This window comes from Rousettus aegyptiacus, unplaced genomic scaffold (genome assembly GCF_014176215.1).
Source record: "Rousettus aegyptiacus isolate mRouAeg1 unplaced genomic scaffold, mRouAeg1.p scaffold_m13_p_15, whole genome shotgun sequence".
Lineage (NCBI taxonomy): Eukaryota > Metazoa > Chordata > Mammalia > Chiroptera > Pteropodidae > Rousettus > Rousettus aegyptiacus.
Window position 1 is genome coordinate 31,952,663 of NW_023416290.1, and position 18,414 is coordinate 31,971,076.

An 18,414-nucleotide genomic window follows, 5' to 3' on the forward strand; every position below is an offset into this window, starting at 1 on the left:
CATCAAAACTAGGCTTTAATAACTTTCAAAGGTAGAAGGGCCAATCCATATTGTATTAATCTAAATTACCTTTTCAGTTTAATAGTGTGCTACTAATGTGCATAAACATGCCATTCCTATCAGCTCCTGGGGACAGATCAGCAAACTTCACCATTTCCAGAAAAAGAGTTCTGAAAAACCAGTTAGGGATACTAATTTTGATTTAAAATCTGCCTTGTTATTTTTTTTTCCTTTTCTTGTAGACTATAGATAATTCTCAAATTTTTCTTAATAAAATTAAAGTAACTAACAAAAATCATTCATAATATCATATACATTTATTTAAAAAGTAATGCATGTCATATAGAATTGAGATATGTGACCCTGAATGCAAACACTTTTTAAAAAATTATTCAGTGACAAGGGAGGAAGCTTTCCACGGCAGCTGTACTGTTGTAGTAGCTTTGGGTTGGGAAGCAGTTTCAGCCCCAGAATTTCACTAGACCTAAGTCACAAGACCTAAAGGTGACTTTTCCAACTATTGTCACACTCATTGCAATTCATTACAAGGAAAATTGAATAGTTTATTTCAATAAGTAGTTATTTAGTGGATCGGTATGGACTTGCTTCAAGTTTTCTGGACATCAGAGTTTTGTTAAAAAGCTTTTTGGTAAAAATAACACTACTTTTGTCTAAGTACTTAAATGCGACACAATGATTATTTAGGCAATAATTGCAAAGAAGAATTCCAGTATTACTAAAATAGTAAGTTTTTTTCTAGTATAAAATGAATACACGTTCATGGTAGAAATTTCGGAAAATATATTACACATAATTCAATCAGTCAAAATCATGTTGATGCATATGAGGGATTATTATTTTTTAGTGTTGCAATCATAAATTAGCCAAAGCATAACTCTTATTATAACTTTTGTCTATTGAACTGCTGAGAATAGTACTTCTGAATTTTCCTGATTAGAATCTATTGGCATTAATAGGTTAAACAGAATGTTCCAATAATACTCGCTATATTAGTAAATATTAAGACTATAGAGAGAGCAACTGTGCCCAAGCATATTAACCCTTAGCTGACCACAATTTATGATGGTTTTTTTGATATCTTGGTGAAAAATATTTTACTTGGAATTATTTTTAATACTTTCTAATTGCTGACCATATGTTAGAGAAAAGATTATAAGCTCTTTAGAGGACAGGAAAAGTGCCTTATAAAGCCTAGTACAAACTTGGCACTGTAAATATTTGTTGATGACAAGTGTTCTTTATTCTTACATAATCATCATAATTTCCTCAGAACTGATTACAATTGGCTGTAGGGGAAAATATGGCCAACATTTTTATAAAATTATCTTGTACTGCTGGTTTAATATTTACAACTTTGATTGAATAAATATATTATTAGAAATAACAAAGTGTTTGAAAGGTTTTCTCAGTATATTTTTATCTGAATTTTATTATAGAAAAATAGTAGTTTTATAACTACCTTTAACTCATGTGTCTTTCAGAAAAAAGTGTTCTTAAATTACACACTGTCAAAGGTGAAGAATATGGCAAAAGCAGGAAATATGACTCTCTTTTTAGACATCTCGTCATTATTTATTTAATGGTAACGTACTTCAAAAGGATAGCTATTTCTGTATGTTTGAAAGGTTAACATGCAGTGTATTCCATTCCACATTTAACAAAATCTAGTGATTCTCCTTCAGTGTGAAAAGATGACTCAAAATCCCAACCCAACCCCTAACAAGTTAACTAGCTTGGGTACCAGCTCTTTAATTCTAGGGTTTGAATTTGAAGTCAAGGCCTATGTATAACTCTGCGCCTTAGACCCAGCCTGGCCAGAGTATCTAATTTTTCTGGCTACCGTGATTGAGCCCCTAACCTGAGCTAGACCAATCAGAGGCTTCTCTGACACTCTCTTGCATAGAAATCAAGAAATGATGTCTTTCTGCTGGGGCTGGTACCCAGGTTGTCTGAATGTCTGGGACTGCAGCATCTTCCGCTGAGAGACGGATGGTGCAATGAGGTTTCTGGAGCATGCATGCCTGAGACCAGCTGTACTCTGGACTTTGCTACCTGAGCCTATGAATTTCTTTTCCCCTACTTATACTAGTTTGGGTTGCATTTCTGTCATTTACAACTAAAAGAATCTTAATAAAAATAGAACAAGGTATCATAAGTGAGCTAGAGAAAATAAATATAAAAGCAGAAATTAACGATAAAGAAAACAAAGATATAATAGAAAGGATCAACAAAGCCAAAAAGTGGTTATTTAAAAAGATTAATAAAATTGATAAACTTCTAGGCAAGACTGATTTTAAAAAGTAAAAGCCAAATACACCATATTAGATGAAAAAGGAGCACTTGGATATAGATATGACATTTAAAAATGTCTATAAATGTGAAAATTTAGATGAAGTGCACAAATTCTGCAATGACCAAGACTGAACAAAAAACTAGTAAATGACCAAAACTGAACAAAAAACTAGAAAATCTGAATGTTCCTGTTACCATGACAGAAATTGAATTGGCAGTTTAAAAATTCTTCCCCCAAAAAACACCAAGCCCAAATAGTTTTATAGCTAAGCTCTAGCAAACATTCAAGGATAGATATTTGCAATGACAAACTTTTATAGAAAAGCCAGTCTCATGGATGAACATAAATGTAAAGATCCTAAACAAAATATATCACTCTGAATTTGAGTGTATAAATCATATATGTTATAAATATACATGTGTGTATGTATATATAAACACATATATTAACCAAGTTGGATTTATTCTGGGAAGGAAAGGTTGGTTCTGCATTACAAAAAAAATTAATGAGTTGTATTTTACCATATTATCAAATTGAATGAGAAAAATCATGCGATAATCTCAGATACAAAAAGAAAGTTGAATTAATTTTGAATTCTAATGTCTCCTCAGTGAGGCCTTCCCTTATCACTCACTGACTTTATTTTTATTTTTATTTTTTATTAAGTTTATTGGGGTTACTTTGGTTAATATAATTATATAATTTTCAGGTGTACATTATCATTTGACTTCTGTATATTCTATTGTGTTTACCACCCAAAGTCCAATTTTCTTCAGCTACCATATATTTGATACCCTTAACCTACTTCGCCCTCCCCCTATCTCCCTGTATTTGACCCGCTTTATCCCGTCTACCTCCCTTCTCCTCCCCCACCCCACTACTAGCCACTACTCTGTAGTTCTCTGGTAACTACTACTCTATAGTTCATGTCCATGAGTCTCTGTTTGTTTGTCCTGCTCATTTGTTGCTTTGAGATTTATATCCCATATTTAAGTGATATCATGTAATTTTCAACTTTTTCTGTCTGGCTTATGTCACTTAGCATGATTTTCTTGAGGTCCATCCGTGTCGTCACAAATGGCAGTATTTTCTCTTCTTATGGCTGGGTAATATTCCATTGTATATATGTACCACAGCTTCTTTAGCCAATCATCTATTGTAGGGAACTTCAGTTGCTTCCATGTCCTGGCCACTGTGACTAGTGTTGCTATGAACATCGGTGTGCAATTATCTTTTTGGATACAGGTTTTCAAGTCTTTGGGGTAAATACCCAGTGGCTACTCGCTGACTTTAAACTTTGTAATCCTCAGTACTTGCCAACTCCCTTTCCTTTGCTTTTCTTCATGGCTGTTAACAATCTAACATAATTTTTCATCTTTTTAAAAACTTTTTTAAAATTGTGGTAAAATATACACAAAAAAAATTTACCATTTTAACTATTATTAAGTGTACAATTTAGTGGCATTAAATACATTCACAATGCTGTGCAGCCATTCACCATTATTTCCAAAACTCTTTTCATCACTCTCAACAGAAACTCTGTACCAGTTAAGAAAATCTCCAACCTCCTTATTACCCTTAACCTATTTCCTGCCACTATGAGTTTACCTAATATATAATTTACTTGCTTTGTTTATTGTCTGTTCACTAGAAGTTAAATTCCCTGAGGGCAAGAATTTTGGGCTGTTTATTGCAGAATCACGGTATTTATGACAATATCTGATTTATTAAATATTTGTAGGAGGGAGGGAGAAAAAAAGAAGGAAGAACTTTTAGCAAAGTAAGGCAAGAAGGAAACTTTCTTGGTCTAATAAAAGGAATATATGAAAACCTATAGCGAGCATTATATTCAATGGTGAAATGTTAAAAGATGCTCCTTTAAAAACAAAAAACACTGTAAATATTTCATTTTTGTTTTAGTTAAGAAACTTGTAAACAATATTTTAATGATTCAAACATATGATAGAAGAAAAAAGAAGAAATGATAAACATAAAATTGGGATATTAGTTTTTTTCTGAGATGGGAGGGATAGGGAAAGATTGGAGCATCACATCCGGTCTGCTACAGCAATAACAATGTTCTTTTTCTCAAACTGTGTGACAGAAATGTGGGTAGTCAACATTCCTTTATATCTACTCAGTATTTTAAAAAAATGTTAAAAAAATTTTAAATAATATTGAGTAAAAAAAAAAACAAATCAGACAAATATATTCAGTATGGTTTTATTAATATAAAATTCAAAATCAGGCAAAACTAAATGGTCATTTGTATGCATAACTTCTATGTGGCAAAACTATAAAGGAAAGCAAGAATGATTAACACAAAATTTAGGACTGCAGTTACGTTTATGAAAAGTGAGGATAATGGGACGGAGAATGGTTTGTTGGACTTTGAATGTGTTGGTGATGTTCCTTTCTTAAGCAGATTTGTAGGTGTCAATTTTATTATTCTCTAAACCATGTATATACTTTATATAATTTCTTAGATTAGTATCAAATAGTTAATAATAAACTAGTTTTGATGGGTAACTTCAGTTGTTATCCTAGATAAATTTCATTACTGTCAACATTTTTCTTAGCACATTGTTTTGCGGGGCAGGAGGAGGTGTTTGTCAGTTGCTGATTTTCCTAATTTTATATTTTTAGGAGATATTAGTTAACCATGAGCAACAATTTTTATCTGAAAGGGGAAACCTTTCACTTAATGCCACACACTGCATTAATACAATTCTTTTAAAAAAATTTACATTTTCTAGGGCCTTTTTATGTATGGAGTACCCATACACTCCCTCCCTTGCCCCACTGCAGTTTCCCAGGTTATTAACATCTTTCATTAGTGTCGTATATTTGTTACAACTGATGAACCAATATTCACATATTATTATTTAACCGAAGCCTGTTTACATTTAGGGTCCACTCTTTGCATTATCGTTTTTGACAAATGCATGACATGTACCCACCATTACAGTATCATACAGAATAGTTTCTCTCATCTGAAAATCTCCTGTGACCCATCCATTCATCCCTTCACTACCACACCCACACCCCAAGGCCTTGGCTAGCACTAGTCTTTAGACTGTCTCCATAGTTCTGCCTTTTCCAGAATGCCATACAGTTGGGATTATGCCTTTCTAGAACTTCTCTCACTTAGCGACATGCATTTAAGGTTCCCCCATGTCTTTTTGTGGCTTGATAGCTCATTTCTTTTTATTGCCAAATAATAGAAAGCCTTCTATCATCATTGTCATTGCTACGTACTGGGCATTATTATAAGCGCTTTACACATACTTATTTATTTAATCCTAACAACTTTTATAAGGTGGGTACTAGTAATAGCCCCATTTTACAGATGAAACAAACAAGATATCTAAAGTAGCTTAACCAAAGCGGTGGAACAGCATTTGAAACTCAAGTTCTTTGGCACTAGAGTCCATGCCCTTAACCACTGTACTATAGTGCTTCATGTAAAAATGTCTAAAATAATTTTCAGCACCTAATCTTGTTTTATCAGTTCACAGTACCATGCTCCCCAACTCTGCCTACCTGAAGAGGCCTCATACTTACCTTTTATGTTAATAACTTTGGTTATTTAAATAGCAGCTCTCCGACAAAGCACATTATTCCATATGATTAGTAATTATCAAATACGGCTGAACAGTGACAGCTTTTTTGAGCCTTTGCTGTATGCTAGACACTGCTGCGTACTTTTCGTACACATCATCTTAATACTTATGACAGCCATTTGAGAAGGTGCAATTATTCTCTCTCGGGAAACTGCGGCTGAATGATGTTAAATAACTGGCTGAAGGTCACAGAGCTAAGTGGTAGATCTGGGACAGAATCCCATTGTATTACTCCAAAGTTCATGCTCTTAACACCGCCGTTCTTAACTGCTTCTAAACATAACATTTTGATCAATGACAGACTGCATATGTGGTCCTATGAGATTTTAATGGAGCTGAAAAATTTCGATTGTTTAGTGAAGTCGTAGCTGTCAGAAGGGCATTACTCATGTGTTTGTGGTGATGCTCATATAAACACACCTACCACACTGCCAGTCATACAGAAGTATAGCACAATTATGTACAGTACATAATACTTGATAATGATAAGTGCCTATGTTATTGGTTTATGTATTTATTTTACTATACTTTTTATTATCACTTTAGAGTGTACTTTTTCTACTTTTAAAAAAGTTTGCTGTAACATAGTGTGCAGTGTTACACCAGCAGCGGCCTCACACATCTTGTGTTTATGCCTCTTGATTGCATCATTTTCTCTTGTGCTTGATTTAATCTCCTGTTGTACATGCCATACAGGTTTGTAGCCCAGGAACAATAGGCTATACCATAGCCTGGGTGTACAGAGGGCTTTACCGTGTAGGTTTGTGTAAGTGCACTTTTGATATTTGTACAATGACAGAATTGCCTGATGACGCTTTTCTCAGAATGTATCTCCATTGGCATGTGACTGTAATTCTGAAAACAACAAACTGTTTGGGGAAATGATTAGATCACCTAAGGTATATCTACATAAAAGAACACCTTGCTACAGTTTTAAAAAAGGATAGATCTATATGTAATTATATGGAAGATTTTCAAGACAGAAGAAAGTATCTATAGAATAATATATATAGTAAAGTTCCATTTATGTAAACAAGCCAAAACCAAACTAGATGATCAAGTATGTAATGAGTAGAAAATTATGTGCTGGTACACTCAAAACTCTTAGCAGTGGTTCTCTTTGGGGGAGGTAAGTGAAATGGAGAGTGAGTGAAAGAGACTTTTACTTTTTAATCTATATAATTTTGTGTTGGAATTTATTCTACAACATGGAGGTATATATAGCAGTTCTCTAAAAATGTCAAAAGACTTTAAAGTCTGATTACAACAGTGTAAAAATGTACAAAGTCAGAAGGAAGCTTTGAGAAAAAAATAGTTGGTGTTTTAACTTCATGGTCTCCCTCTTATCTTTAATTAGGGAATGTGCTCTAATGTATAAATAAGTGAACAGAATCACACCAAGCAAAATCTGCAAGTCTAATTTATTTCCATTAGAAAAATATTAGCTATATACAATTTTGGTCCACTTTTTTTTACCTTTACATCTACCATTCAAACTTAAATCTTTAATTTTACTCAAGTAAAAGCAGAATCACATATTTGACATGAGAACTAAATATTTCACACCATTAAATTATTAGTATTTAACTAATACATGTACTCTTTACTATTTCTCAGGAATAGTAACTCATATTTCCTGAGTGTTATTTCCTTTTATTTATTTGAGTAACTATGTAACACAATGTGTCTCTTCTCACTTCCAGTAATATGGGCACGCATAACTGTTCTTTATAACATCAGTAAGTGGGTTCATCATTTCATTTTTAATTCATGTTAAATTCCCCTTATTATGTGGTATTTTCTTTATACTTCAGATATTTTAGTCTGTGTTATACTTTCCAACATTGATTACAAAAATTAATATATTTTAAAACATTATTAATATTCCAGACTAAATAACATTAGGCCCACTTAGAGTGATGCTGTTGTGAGAGGGCCTTGGATAGCTACTGCTTCAATCTCAACACGGCCTCCCTGTAAGGAAAATAATGAAGCAATGTTTAGATCATTTTTTACAGATTAAGAGAGCTCCATAATACCTACTAAAAACATACAACTAACAGCAATACAGCATTTTTAACAGTGAACTTTTCAAAGAAGGAACGGAGAAGGAAACACTCACTAAGAACCTACGATAGGCCAGGTTACCATGCCAATCACATTCATATACATTTGCTCATGTGATTCTCACAGCAGCTCTATTAGATGGGTATTATGTAGCAGTTCTCTAAATTCTCTCCTCAATTCAGAAATTGATTCACCAAAGCTTAGGTTATGTAACCTGTTCTAAGACACAAAGCTAAATGGCAAAGTTTCAACCCACATCTTATAATTCCAAGTTCAGAGTTCCTTCTACCATACCCAATACCTCGATAACTTTGATGATATTGATCATTCCAAGTAACAATCAAATTAAAGCAATAAAAATACCACTCACAAACCTAGCTCAATTTATAGTCTCTATATAACAATAAAAATAAAATAGCTGCTACTTTACTTTTTCTCACAATTTACGTACTCTGATTCTGTTGTGTTAATGTGTGGCCTTAATTTTTAATGTTGTGAATTTTTAAGACTAATTTTTAAAATTTAAGCTTCTTAATTTTTCCTCATAAATGTTGGGTGTTTCCTTTCAGACTTTAGAAATAGTCTGGAAAGCAGACACTATTTTCTTTTAAAACTTTTCCCGCCACAGTGCTTAGTTTGTTATATTCAGAAAACAATGTAGAAATTTAATTTAAAATTGTGTACATTAGTCATTTTCAAGTGTACTTACTTTGGGCAAAGCAGCAACCTGGTAAGCAGCTCTTGCAGGAAAATTACTTCTGAAATCTAAATTTAAAAGGATTTCACTTTAATTTTCAGACACAATACTGTTACTCAACAAAGCAAAATCAAGACTCTAAAAAGTGTTTCACAGATTTCTCAGTTCTTAGATATAAGTACCATTAAGAAAAGAGGCTCACATTCATATTTGTTTAATAAAATATTTTGCCATATGACTCCTATGATATTTTATACTTTTAAAAATGTCTTAGCTTTCTGGGAAAAAATGAAAATGCACACTCTGACACTTTGATCTTATTTAATATGAATGAGGTTTTGTTTTTGAACTGATACTTGTAAAAGTTATCTAAATAAGGAATAGCTGCCCATCTCCTGAAATTTTGGCAGGTACTTTCACTGCTAACTTTGCTTTACTCTAGCCCTTTCTTCAAGACAGAATAAATAATGATGCATTTTCCATGTTACGCTTTCATCTCATCTTACCGGTTGGTAGGGAGAGCCATTTTCCCCACTAAGACAATGTTAATAAGTATAGATAACACTTACTGAGTGCTTAGAATACACCAGGATCTGTTCTAATGTGTTTACATGTTGTATTGACTCATTTAAGCATTCCAACAATCCTATAAGGTTTTATCCTTATAGGATATAAGGAAACCAAGGTATAGAAATGTTAAGTAACCAGCTAATGATTCTGAGAGCCAGTATAGAGATGGTTGCTAGACCATATCATAGCGATAATAATCTATGTGTTAAAAAAATTTATTAGGTGGGCCTAAAAAGCCTGAGAAGGATGTAACAAAATTAAGCTTTAGGAAAATTGATTTCTAGGGTTGTAGTATATTATTCTAGGGAATAAAAGAAATGTCTTGGATCTTTTTCATGAGGACACACTGTATGTGTTCAATCAGACTATTCATTGTTTTAGGACGAGATCCATGACCACTTCTTTAGCATCTCCTATCACTCTTAATTCACTGTTAATTCATTAAGGTTAATAGGTTCATTTCTCTTCAAAATTGAAAATAGTAATAAAGCCAAATTACTTACACTGTTTATAGATTTCGTTGACAGCACCAAAGTCATTTATGTCAGCCAGCAAAACAGTTGTTTTTACCACTATAAGATGTAAACATTGTTATTAGGTTTAGCTATTTAATCTGATCTAAAACATTACTTAGAAGAACAGTATGGTACTGCAACTATCTTAATTAAAATGGTACCGAAATTAAAACAACTTTAAAAAGCAACAAGATATGGCATGATATATTACTGGATACCATGTGTTCTTCAAAAAGACCAAAGATATATTGAACAGAAATGTGATGTCCTATTAAGTCGCTCACCATTAGTGAAGTCACAGCCTGCAGCTTTCAGAATTTCACCCATGTTTGTAAGAGCCTGTGAACCAAGGCAAGAAGGGCCTGAGGAACTGATGTTATATTAAAGCTTTAATTCAATTCAATTAATCTTCTTAAACCAATACCTCCTAAAATAGCTTATGTTGGAGAAAAATTCCCTTTCTGAAATTCTGTTCTTTCTAGGCCACTTCTAAATAAATCTAAAATAAATCATGCTAGATCTATACAACTAAATTAATATGAAAAGATCTCCAAGATGAATTGTTACATGATAAAAGAAAACCAAGATGCAGAATAACATGCACAATAAGCTACCATCTGTGTGTGTACGCAGCAGGGTGGTGTGTGTGTGTGTACACACATTTATGCTGGTATAAGCACCGACTGTCCCTGGAAGGATATACAAGAAACTAGAAACAGTGGTTACCTCTAATGAAGAAAACTGTAGAGGTGAGGATAAGGGTTGGAGACATCTTTTCATTGTCTATGCTTATTTATAGCTTTTGGATTTTTTGCCATACCCATGTATTGCTTATTTGAAAGATTTATTATTAAAAAAACAAAAACATCATCAAATGTTATGTGGCCAGTAAAGTGGAGAGGAAGAATGATTAGAAAAAATAATAAATTATACATTAAGGACAGGGTAAAAAAACTGATGTTCTTCCAAGGGCCAGAGTGTTTGCTAAAAGAAAACGTGTTTTAATGCTTGCAAGCTCATACTTGTCCTCAAAGTGATAGCTAGGAACTCCAGAAACGATTTGTTTTAGCCGAGTAAGTATTGGCTGAGAACGCCACACATTCTAGCACTGAGGAAGAGGCTTCAACCCAATCTTTTCACTCACAAAAGAAGACAACATCTCGCCATATTTCAGACAGATTCATTCCATTGGAGGAAAGCCAAAAGGCAATTCACTTACAAGAATTATTTAACTAGCTCCTTACGGATGGACATTTAGGTTGTTTTCTGTCTTTGGATATTACAAATGAATACATTAAATTATAAATTAATTCTACTTGTTGGATTAGAATCATATTCCCCATTCTTTGGAAAAACATGCTAATGTAATGTTTGATATTACAAACATGTAATCTTTGATATTTCTATCTAACAAATGTTGACTTTTATTTCTGTGGTGGTGGAGTTATTTGTGTAGGTCGGTGGCTCTGATAAGAAAATTTCCTAATCCATTTTGAAGTGGCAAGATGTTACTTGATTTTAATAATTTAGGGTCTCCCCCTCAGTTTTACTGAGATATAATTGACATGTAACATTGTTATTAGTTTTAAGTACATAACTTGATAATTTGATATATGTACATAATATGGCAGGATTACCACAATAAGTTCAGTTAATATTCAATAGATTCAGGTTTAAAGTCACGTTGCAAAGAACAATTTTTTTTTTGGCTGTTAAATGATTCGTCATTTAACATCTGCTGACATAAAATTGTCTTAAATCATGCAGTAACTTAAAATGGTTTTATCTGGTACTCTCTCTAAAACAAATCAGTCAAGTGACTTCTTAGTACTCTGTAATATTAAAAGCAGTAGAGAAAGAATCTTCAAATGTGGAAAATCACTTACTTGTTTAGCTTCTTCTACCACACCTCCTGGCACAAGTTGTCCATTTGAAGGGTCCATGCCTATCTGTCCTGAAATATAAATGGTCCTGTCGACTAACACAGCTTGACTGCAATGAATGGAAATCCAGTGAATATATAAAATATAAAATTCAATGCTAAAATGTTTCTTTGCTAGGACACGAAAAAGCTCAAAATGTAAAATTAAAAAATCGATAATTGGATTTCATTAAAATGAAAAACTTTTGCTTATTGAAAAATATTTTTAGACAAATGAAAACACAACTCACAGATTGGAAGAAAATGTCTGCAAAACATATGTCTAACAAAGGACTTATATCTAGACTATATAAATAACTCTTAGAACTCGGTAATACAAGACAGCCCGATAATAAATGGGCAAATGATTTGAACAGATACTTCATAAAAGACATAAGAAGAGCTAAGGAGTACTGCACAAGAAATACACTCAACATTATTAGTCATTAGAGATATATAAAACAAAACCACAATGAGATACCACTACACACAAGAGGACATCACTGAGAATAACAAGTATTGGTCGGGATGCGAAGCACCTGGAACCCTCATACACAGTCGGAATGCAAAATAGCACAAACACATTGGAAAACAGTTTGGTAGTTTCTTTAAAACTTAAGCATACACTTAACATACAACCTAGCAATTTCTTTCCTAGGCAACTACCCAAAAGAAATGAAAAAATATGTCTAAAAACTTTACATGAATGTTAAGAACAGCATTATTCATGATAGCCAAAAGAAAAAAATAAAAACACCCACTGATAGAGTCAACTAAAGACGACATATTATTTGATTCCGCTTATATGGAATTCTAGAAAATACAAAAGAATAGTGGCAGAAAGTAGACTAGTAGTTGCCTGGGGCCAGGGTTAGGGGCGGGGGCCACAAATGGGTATGTGGAGGTGTACCTTGAATGTGGCAGCAGATGTATGACTATACGTTTACCAAAATTCATGAGACGCTACACTTAAAAGACGCTACACTCAAAATGCGTGAGTTTTATATGTAACGTACTTCACCAAAGCTGCAAAACAAACCAAGAAAAGCAATGCCAGGAGTAGATTACTCAAGATTAATCGCTGCTTGTTGGAAGATCAATTAGGAATCCACCTGTGAGGGTACACTTACTTCATTTCTACAGTGCTTACTTTTGAAAAAGAATTTTTTTTGTAATGAGGCCACTAAATTTTAAAATTAGGATAAAATGAAAGAAAAAAAAATAAGCTACACTAAGACCTGAAAAAGGGTCAAATAAATCAACTTAAAAGAAAATTTATTTTTTCTAATAAATTTGTTGTTGCTTTTCTAAATCGTAGTTAAAATATACACAAATAAATGATAAAATTTACCATTTTACCATTTTTAGGAATATAATTCAGTGGCATTAAATACTCTCATTTTAAAAATGTTGATAGAGAACCTTTATATCATTCTAAATTTAGAAGCAATATTTGTTTTACCATTTCCATGCTTATTTAAAAACGGATATTCGCATTTCCAATCTTCTAGTTCTCTATATTTTGTTTTTCAACATGCTCTAAACTTTCCTATCTTTTATTTCATGTTTCCCTTGATATCCCAACCATAACCTTTTTCTTTATAATTTTAAATATAAAATTTATAACTTTTCCTTAATAATTTTTTGAATGAGAATATTTACATGGTTCAAAAATCCAGAAAAATAGACAAAAAAAATCACAGTGAAAAGTCTCCCTTCTGTCTATCCTCCCTCTGTTCAGTTCCATAACCATGGCTCTTCTTTAAATAGTCCCGCAAAGTTCCTTCATGCACATATGAAGAAAAAGGAATACAAAATTTTCCCCATTTACAATAACATATGGTATATTAAACACTTTCTACACTTTGCTTTCATGATCTTTTCATAACTATATGCAGTTATTCCTCATTATTTTAACAGCTGCATAGTGTTTCATTGTACGGATGTAATTTAACTAGTCACCACTGATACCAATATTTTGCTACCGTAAACAAAACTACACTGAAAACTAACTCTTTCTCTCTTTCGCACACATGCACACACGCATGCAGGCACACACACCATTTTCCCTGAGCAAGTAACTAAGCCTTTCCTTCTTTCGAATCCCAGAGGTATAAGAAGGGATCTACCTTTCTTAGGAACAGGATCTTGCCTCATATGACAGCTAGTTCTTTTCTTATCCTATCTCTTCGAGTATGCCAGACTATAAACTCCTTGAAGTCCGGGGCAGTGTCTTACTGTGCGTAGTGGGCTAGGTGATTCCTTTTATACAGTGGGCACTCAATAACTTCTTATTGATGTTTTGCTCTCTCACCACTTAGTAGCTTAGACAACCGTGGCTGTCAATAAGTATCTTTTTAGGAATACCTTCTAGTTTATAGTGTGGGTTTTGGAGAGCTGAAGAGGGTAGGTTTAAACTTGGTAACAGGATTTAGAAAGTTTAGGAATTCTTCTCCACTATCTGGCTTTCACCTTGGCCCACAAATGGATAACTATTGAGTTTGTTAATGTGTAAGCTTTTATCAGATTGAACAGTGCCATCACCTAACATTGTTTCTGTTAACTGTCCTGTGTAAAATTAGGCTACACTTTGCCCTTTGCTAAGGACCTTTCCCTCTCCCCATATCTGAAACACAGTTTAAGCCACAAGTTTATTCATTAACATCGATAAAAACTTTATGACAGTAAAAAGGTATTCATTTATGCTCAGAAAATTAAAGGCAAGTCCTGGATCTCTGAGACTATCTGAGCTATGTGAGTTATCTCTTACAGGTTAGCAGAGATTGTTCACAAATAACAATCGGATAGTTTACCCTTCCTGAGGATAAGACTCCTACTATCCATAGACCAGTCATTAGGCTCCAGAAAACTTAAGTGTATTGTTCTATTTCCAAGTCAAAGGGTAATAACATTTTTCAAAAGCATCATGATATTCTCACATCACAATCTATGCCACAGGGATTATCGCTTCAAAATTTTATGACTATTTGGATGCTGTGCCAGTAAAAGGGAAAGCGATGCAAAAGCAACGTGATGTCGAAATCTCTCAAGCTTCCCTCCTGGAGCATTCCTAATGTGTGCTGAGCTGATTAGCTAATTAGTGACAACACTGCATCCATCCCAATGCCAGGAACTGAAAGTTCAGCACAACTGAATCCTTCCTGGAGAAGACCCAGAATTTTCAAAAAGTGCACTCACTACAAACTCCATGCACAAAAATTCTTGTTTCCAAATGGTTATTTTAAAATGTCCAACTAACTTTATCAGGATATAACTAGTTAGTTGCACTGTTTTTCCTTCATAAAACATTGAAAATTAGCACTATTTCTAGTGGCGTTGTATTACCTTTGGATATAAAAAAGCACAAGAAACACAATTTCCTGGAAAGTTAATACACAATAATGCTGGTTGACGGGTTTTCTCTTGTCATACTGCCATATTCATATAATAATTATCTTTTTTTTTTTTTACTTGCAGCTTTATAAATATAGTTGACCCACCTCAGAGTCAACCAGGGATATTAATATCATGTTTGCTTTCTTGAACAAAGTATATACTCGAAAAGTGTATGCTCCAGGCTCTATAATCTCTTTGTTTTTGTTTTTAAGAGTCACTTTGTTCTGAAGTAAAACCACTGGATGACTGAGGGAGAAGGATCAGGGCATGAGGAGGAAAAAAGATGACTAATTTTTACTTTTATTGTAATATTCCCTTAACTATTCTTAATGCCTTTTCAAATTACTATCAGAAGTCTCTTCTTAAAAGAGATCTGATCATGTCACTTTCTCTTCAAAAACATTTTACGGCTCCTTACTGCATACAAAATAAAGTCTATACTCTTAAGTTTAGCATTGGAAGCCATCACAACACAGACCTTGCTAATAGCTAATTTTTAGCAAGAGGCAAAACAAAAATTCAAATTCAAGGTCTAACTCCTAAGCAGTGTTTCCCAAAGTGTAGGTCCTATACAAACACTGAATAACAGTAAGGAAATGATTCCCTTTTTCATTCTCTCTTCATATGAAAAAATGGGGACTGGAATAATGACTGCGCACATAATGTACTTAGAACACTGCCTGGTGCTGAGTAAGCATCAATAAATGTTAGCAGTTATGACTTCAATCCTCTGATTAAATGGAAAAAGATATTATTTTTAGAAAACAAGTTAAAGCTGTTGCTTTAATAAAGAGAGAGTAGGGTTTGGGTTCTGAACCAACTGCAGTATACAGCTAGAATTTAATAACATTTTTCATTTAATTGAGTTTATTTTTCACTGTTACTTTCTACTGCATTGTTTTCTATTTAGAGTATTGTTGTAATGTTTCCTTTTTAAATTTGTTAAATAAAGTGAGCCATCTCAAAGAAAAGTGTCAAGTAAATTATAATATAGGTGGTACACAGATTTGGTAAATACAAAGTAAAAGTGGTCCTCAGACTACTAAAACATTTCCAGAAAGGCTTTATGCCATGTATTCCATCTCTATGCCTTGTGTCTTGCCCCCTAACTGGAATGGCCTTCATTCCACGACTTCCTGTTGAAGTCCTTAACAAAGTACAGCTGACCTCCATCCAACTGCCAAAAAATCCGAGTATAATTTTGATTCCCCCAAAACTTAACTACTAATCAGCCTGCTGTTGCCTGGAAGCCTTACCTATACATAAACAGTTGATTAACATGTATTTTGTATTTTGTACATAATACATATTAGATACTCTATCTTTATAATAAGGTAAGCTAGAGAAAAGACATTGTTAAGGAAATCATAAAATACATTTACAGTATTTATTGAAAAAAAAAAGCCAAACATAAGTGGAACCACCCAGTTCAACCTACATTGTTCAAGGGACAACTGAAATTTAAAAATCAAACATCACAACTGTTCTATAAATGCAAATCCAACCTTCAAAACCCACTTCAAGGGCTACCTTGCAGAAGCAGCCTTCCTACATCTTTTCCCCATGTGCCCCAAGTTAGCATCCATTTCTTTCTTTTCCTCTTTTGTCACCTCTCCCCCAAACTCCATGACCCCTCAGTCCTATTGCATTTTATTTCTAACCCTACTATAATATTTAGTTATTTCTTATGGCAGTGTGGTACACAGAGAGTTAGGGCTTGTTCAAATGAAGCTCTGTCACTTACAGACTGTCTGATCTTGGACAAGTTCACTTGGAGCTTGTTTTTTTTGTAAAATGCAGATGAGATTTAAGAGAAGTTGGTTGCCATAGATGCATCCCATCAGCTTGCATTAGACTAAAATGTTTCTTTTTCTCTCCTGCATAGGTGTGAATGTCTTTCAGACTGGATTGGTTCTCATACATTGTTGTATCCCCTGCACTGCTTAGCATAATTCTCAATACATGTCTTTCATAGTTGATGTGTTTCTGCAGTAGAGGTTGTTCAGCAGTAGTTCTTTTAACAGTGAACAGCCACTGTAAACTATATTTTAAAAGGAAAAATGGAAGTTTGCACAATATACTTTAGTGAAGAATTAAAAATAAATCTCCAAGAATGCATATAAGATGCAATAGTTTTAAGGCTGAGATAGTTTAAGAAAACAAAGTTTTTTTTTTTTTTTAAAGGAATTAAACTTTCAATTTAACAGGGCTTCTGAGAAGTGGCAATACATGTACACAAGATAGACATTCTGGCCAGTATACATATCTTTAGCCAGAGCATGTTGGGCAATCTTAGAAAATGATCTTCGTTATGATTTGTTTTTGATTTTATTAGTGAGAAATAAGCACGGGCAAATGAATTCATAAACATCATAATGCATTTCTATAGGTGTTGTAAAAACTAGTGTCTTGGGTAGATGTGCAGGGATATGCTAAGGATTTCTGTGAAAAGAACTCAGCTTGCCCCAGAAGGGGACCCACATCTGTGGATGGGATTTATTTCTTTAAATTAAGAGAGGGTTAGACCAAACATTATGCTAAGTGAAAGCAGTCAGTCCCAAAGGACCACACATTGTAGGACCGCATTTACTATAGGAAATGTCCAGAACAGGCAAACCCATAGAGGACAACAGATTACTTGTTGCCAGGGGCTTGGAGAGGAGGGGAATGGGGAGTGACTACTAATTGGTAGATATAAGGGTTTCTTTTTGAAGTGATACAACGTTCTGAGATTACATAGTGGTATGGGTGCACTACTCCATAAGTATGGTAAAAATCACTGAATTATACATTTTAGAAGGCTAAATTTTATGAGTATGTGAATTATATCTCAGTAAAGCTGTTAAAAAAAAAAGTTCAGAAAGAGACCACTTCTAATCGGAGAAACTTTCTGGCTGGCTGGGCTCCGCAGTAAGGAAGCCAGGTCTGGGCAAAGTCTCCGGGATCTAACGCCTCACGAGTTAGAGGAGACCCAGCTGCGATCTGGGGTGGTCACTTTCCACCACCCCTCCCCGCACCCCTGGGGTCCGCCAGAGCTCCCACATGCCGTTACCTGTAGGGACCAATGGCCCCTGGGGCTTTCACGGTACTGATCACCTTTTTGATCAAAGATGACATAGCTATTCCTTTTTCCTTGAGGCCCCTCAGAGAGAACAATCCCGTACACTATCTGCGCTCGGGTCGCACTGAACTGATCAGGCCGGGAAAACCTCAACAGAACCGCGACGCGGGAGCTGGCTCGCTCGGTATTCTGGGAGTTGTAGTCTCTGCGCAGCTCCCGGCCACGTGGAGGCAACGCAGCTCCGGCGCAT

General features: G+C 34.2%; 1 protein-coding gene across 1 annotated transcript; it reads right to left on the minus strand.

The window, feature by feature from the left end:
• Nucleotides 1–7,339: 7,339 nt before the first annotated feature.
• Nucleotides 7,340–18,317, minus strand: RIDA (reactive intermediate imine deaminase A homolog). Its single transcript, XM_016157860.2, has 6 exons — nt 18,156–18,317; nt 11,673–11,778; nt 10,071–10,125; nt 9,775–9,843; nt 8,714–8,769; nt 7,340–7,911 (listed from the first exon to the last, which is right to left on the minus strand). The coding sequence occupies exons 1-6, from the start codon at nt 18,218–18,220 to the stop codon at nt 7,849–7,851; spliced, it is 414 nt and encodes a 137-aa protein (XP_016013346.2). The 5' UTR covers nt 18,221–18,317; the 3' UTR covers nt 7,340–7,848.
• Between the last annotated feature and the right edge of the window lie 97 nt (nt 18,318–18,414).

Bases quoted from the DNA above. Each gene is read 5' to 3' on its own strand.
- RIDA (XM_016157860.2), bottom strand. From the start codon at position 18,220: ATGTCATCTTTGATCAAAAAGGTGATCAGTACCGTGAAAGCCCCAGGG. The intron at 11,779-18,155 runs GTAACGGCATGT...CATTCATTGCAG, and splicing joins GGGGCCATTGGTCCCTACAG to TCAAGCTGTGTTAGTCGACA. The intron at 7,912-8,713 runs GTAAGTACACTT...TTTTCCTTACAG, and splicing joins AGGTTGCTGCTTTGCCCAAA to GGAGGCCGTGTTGAGATTGA.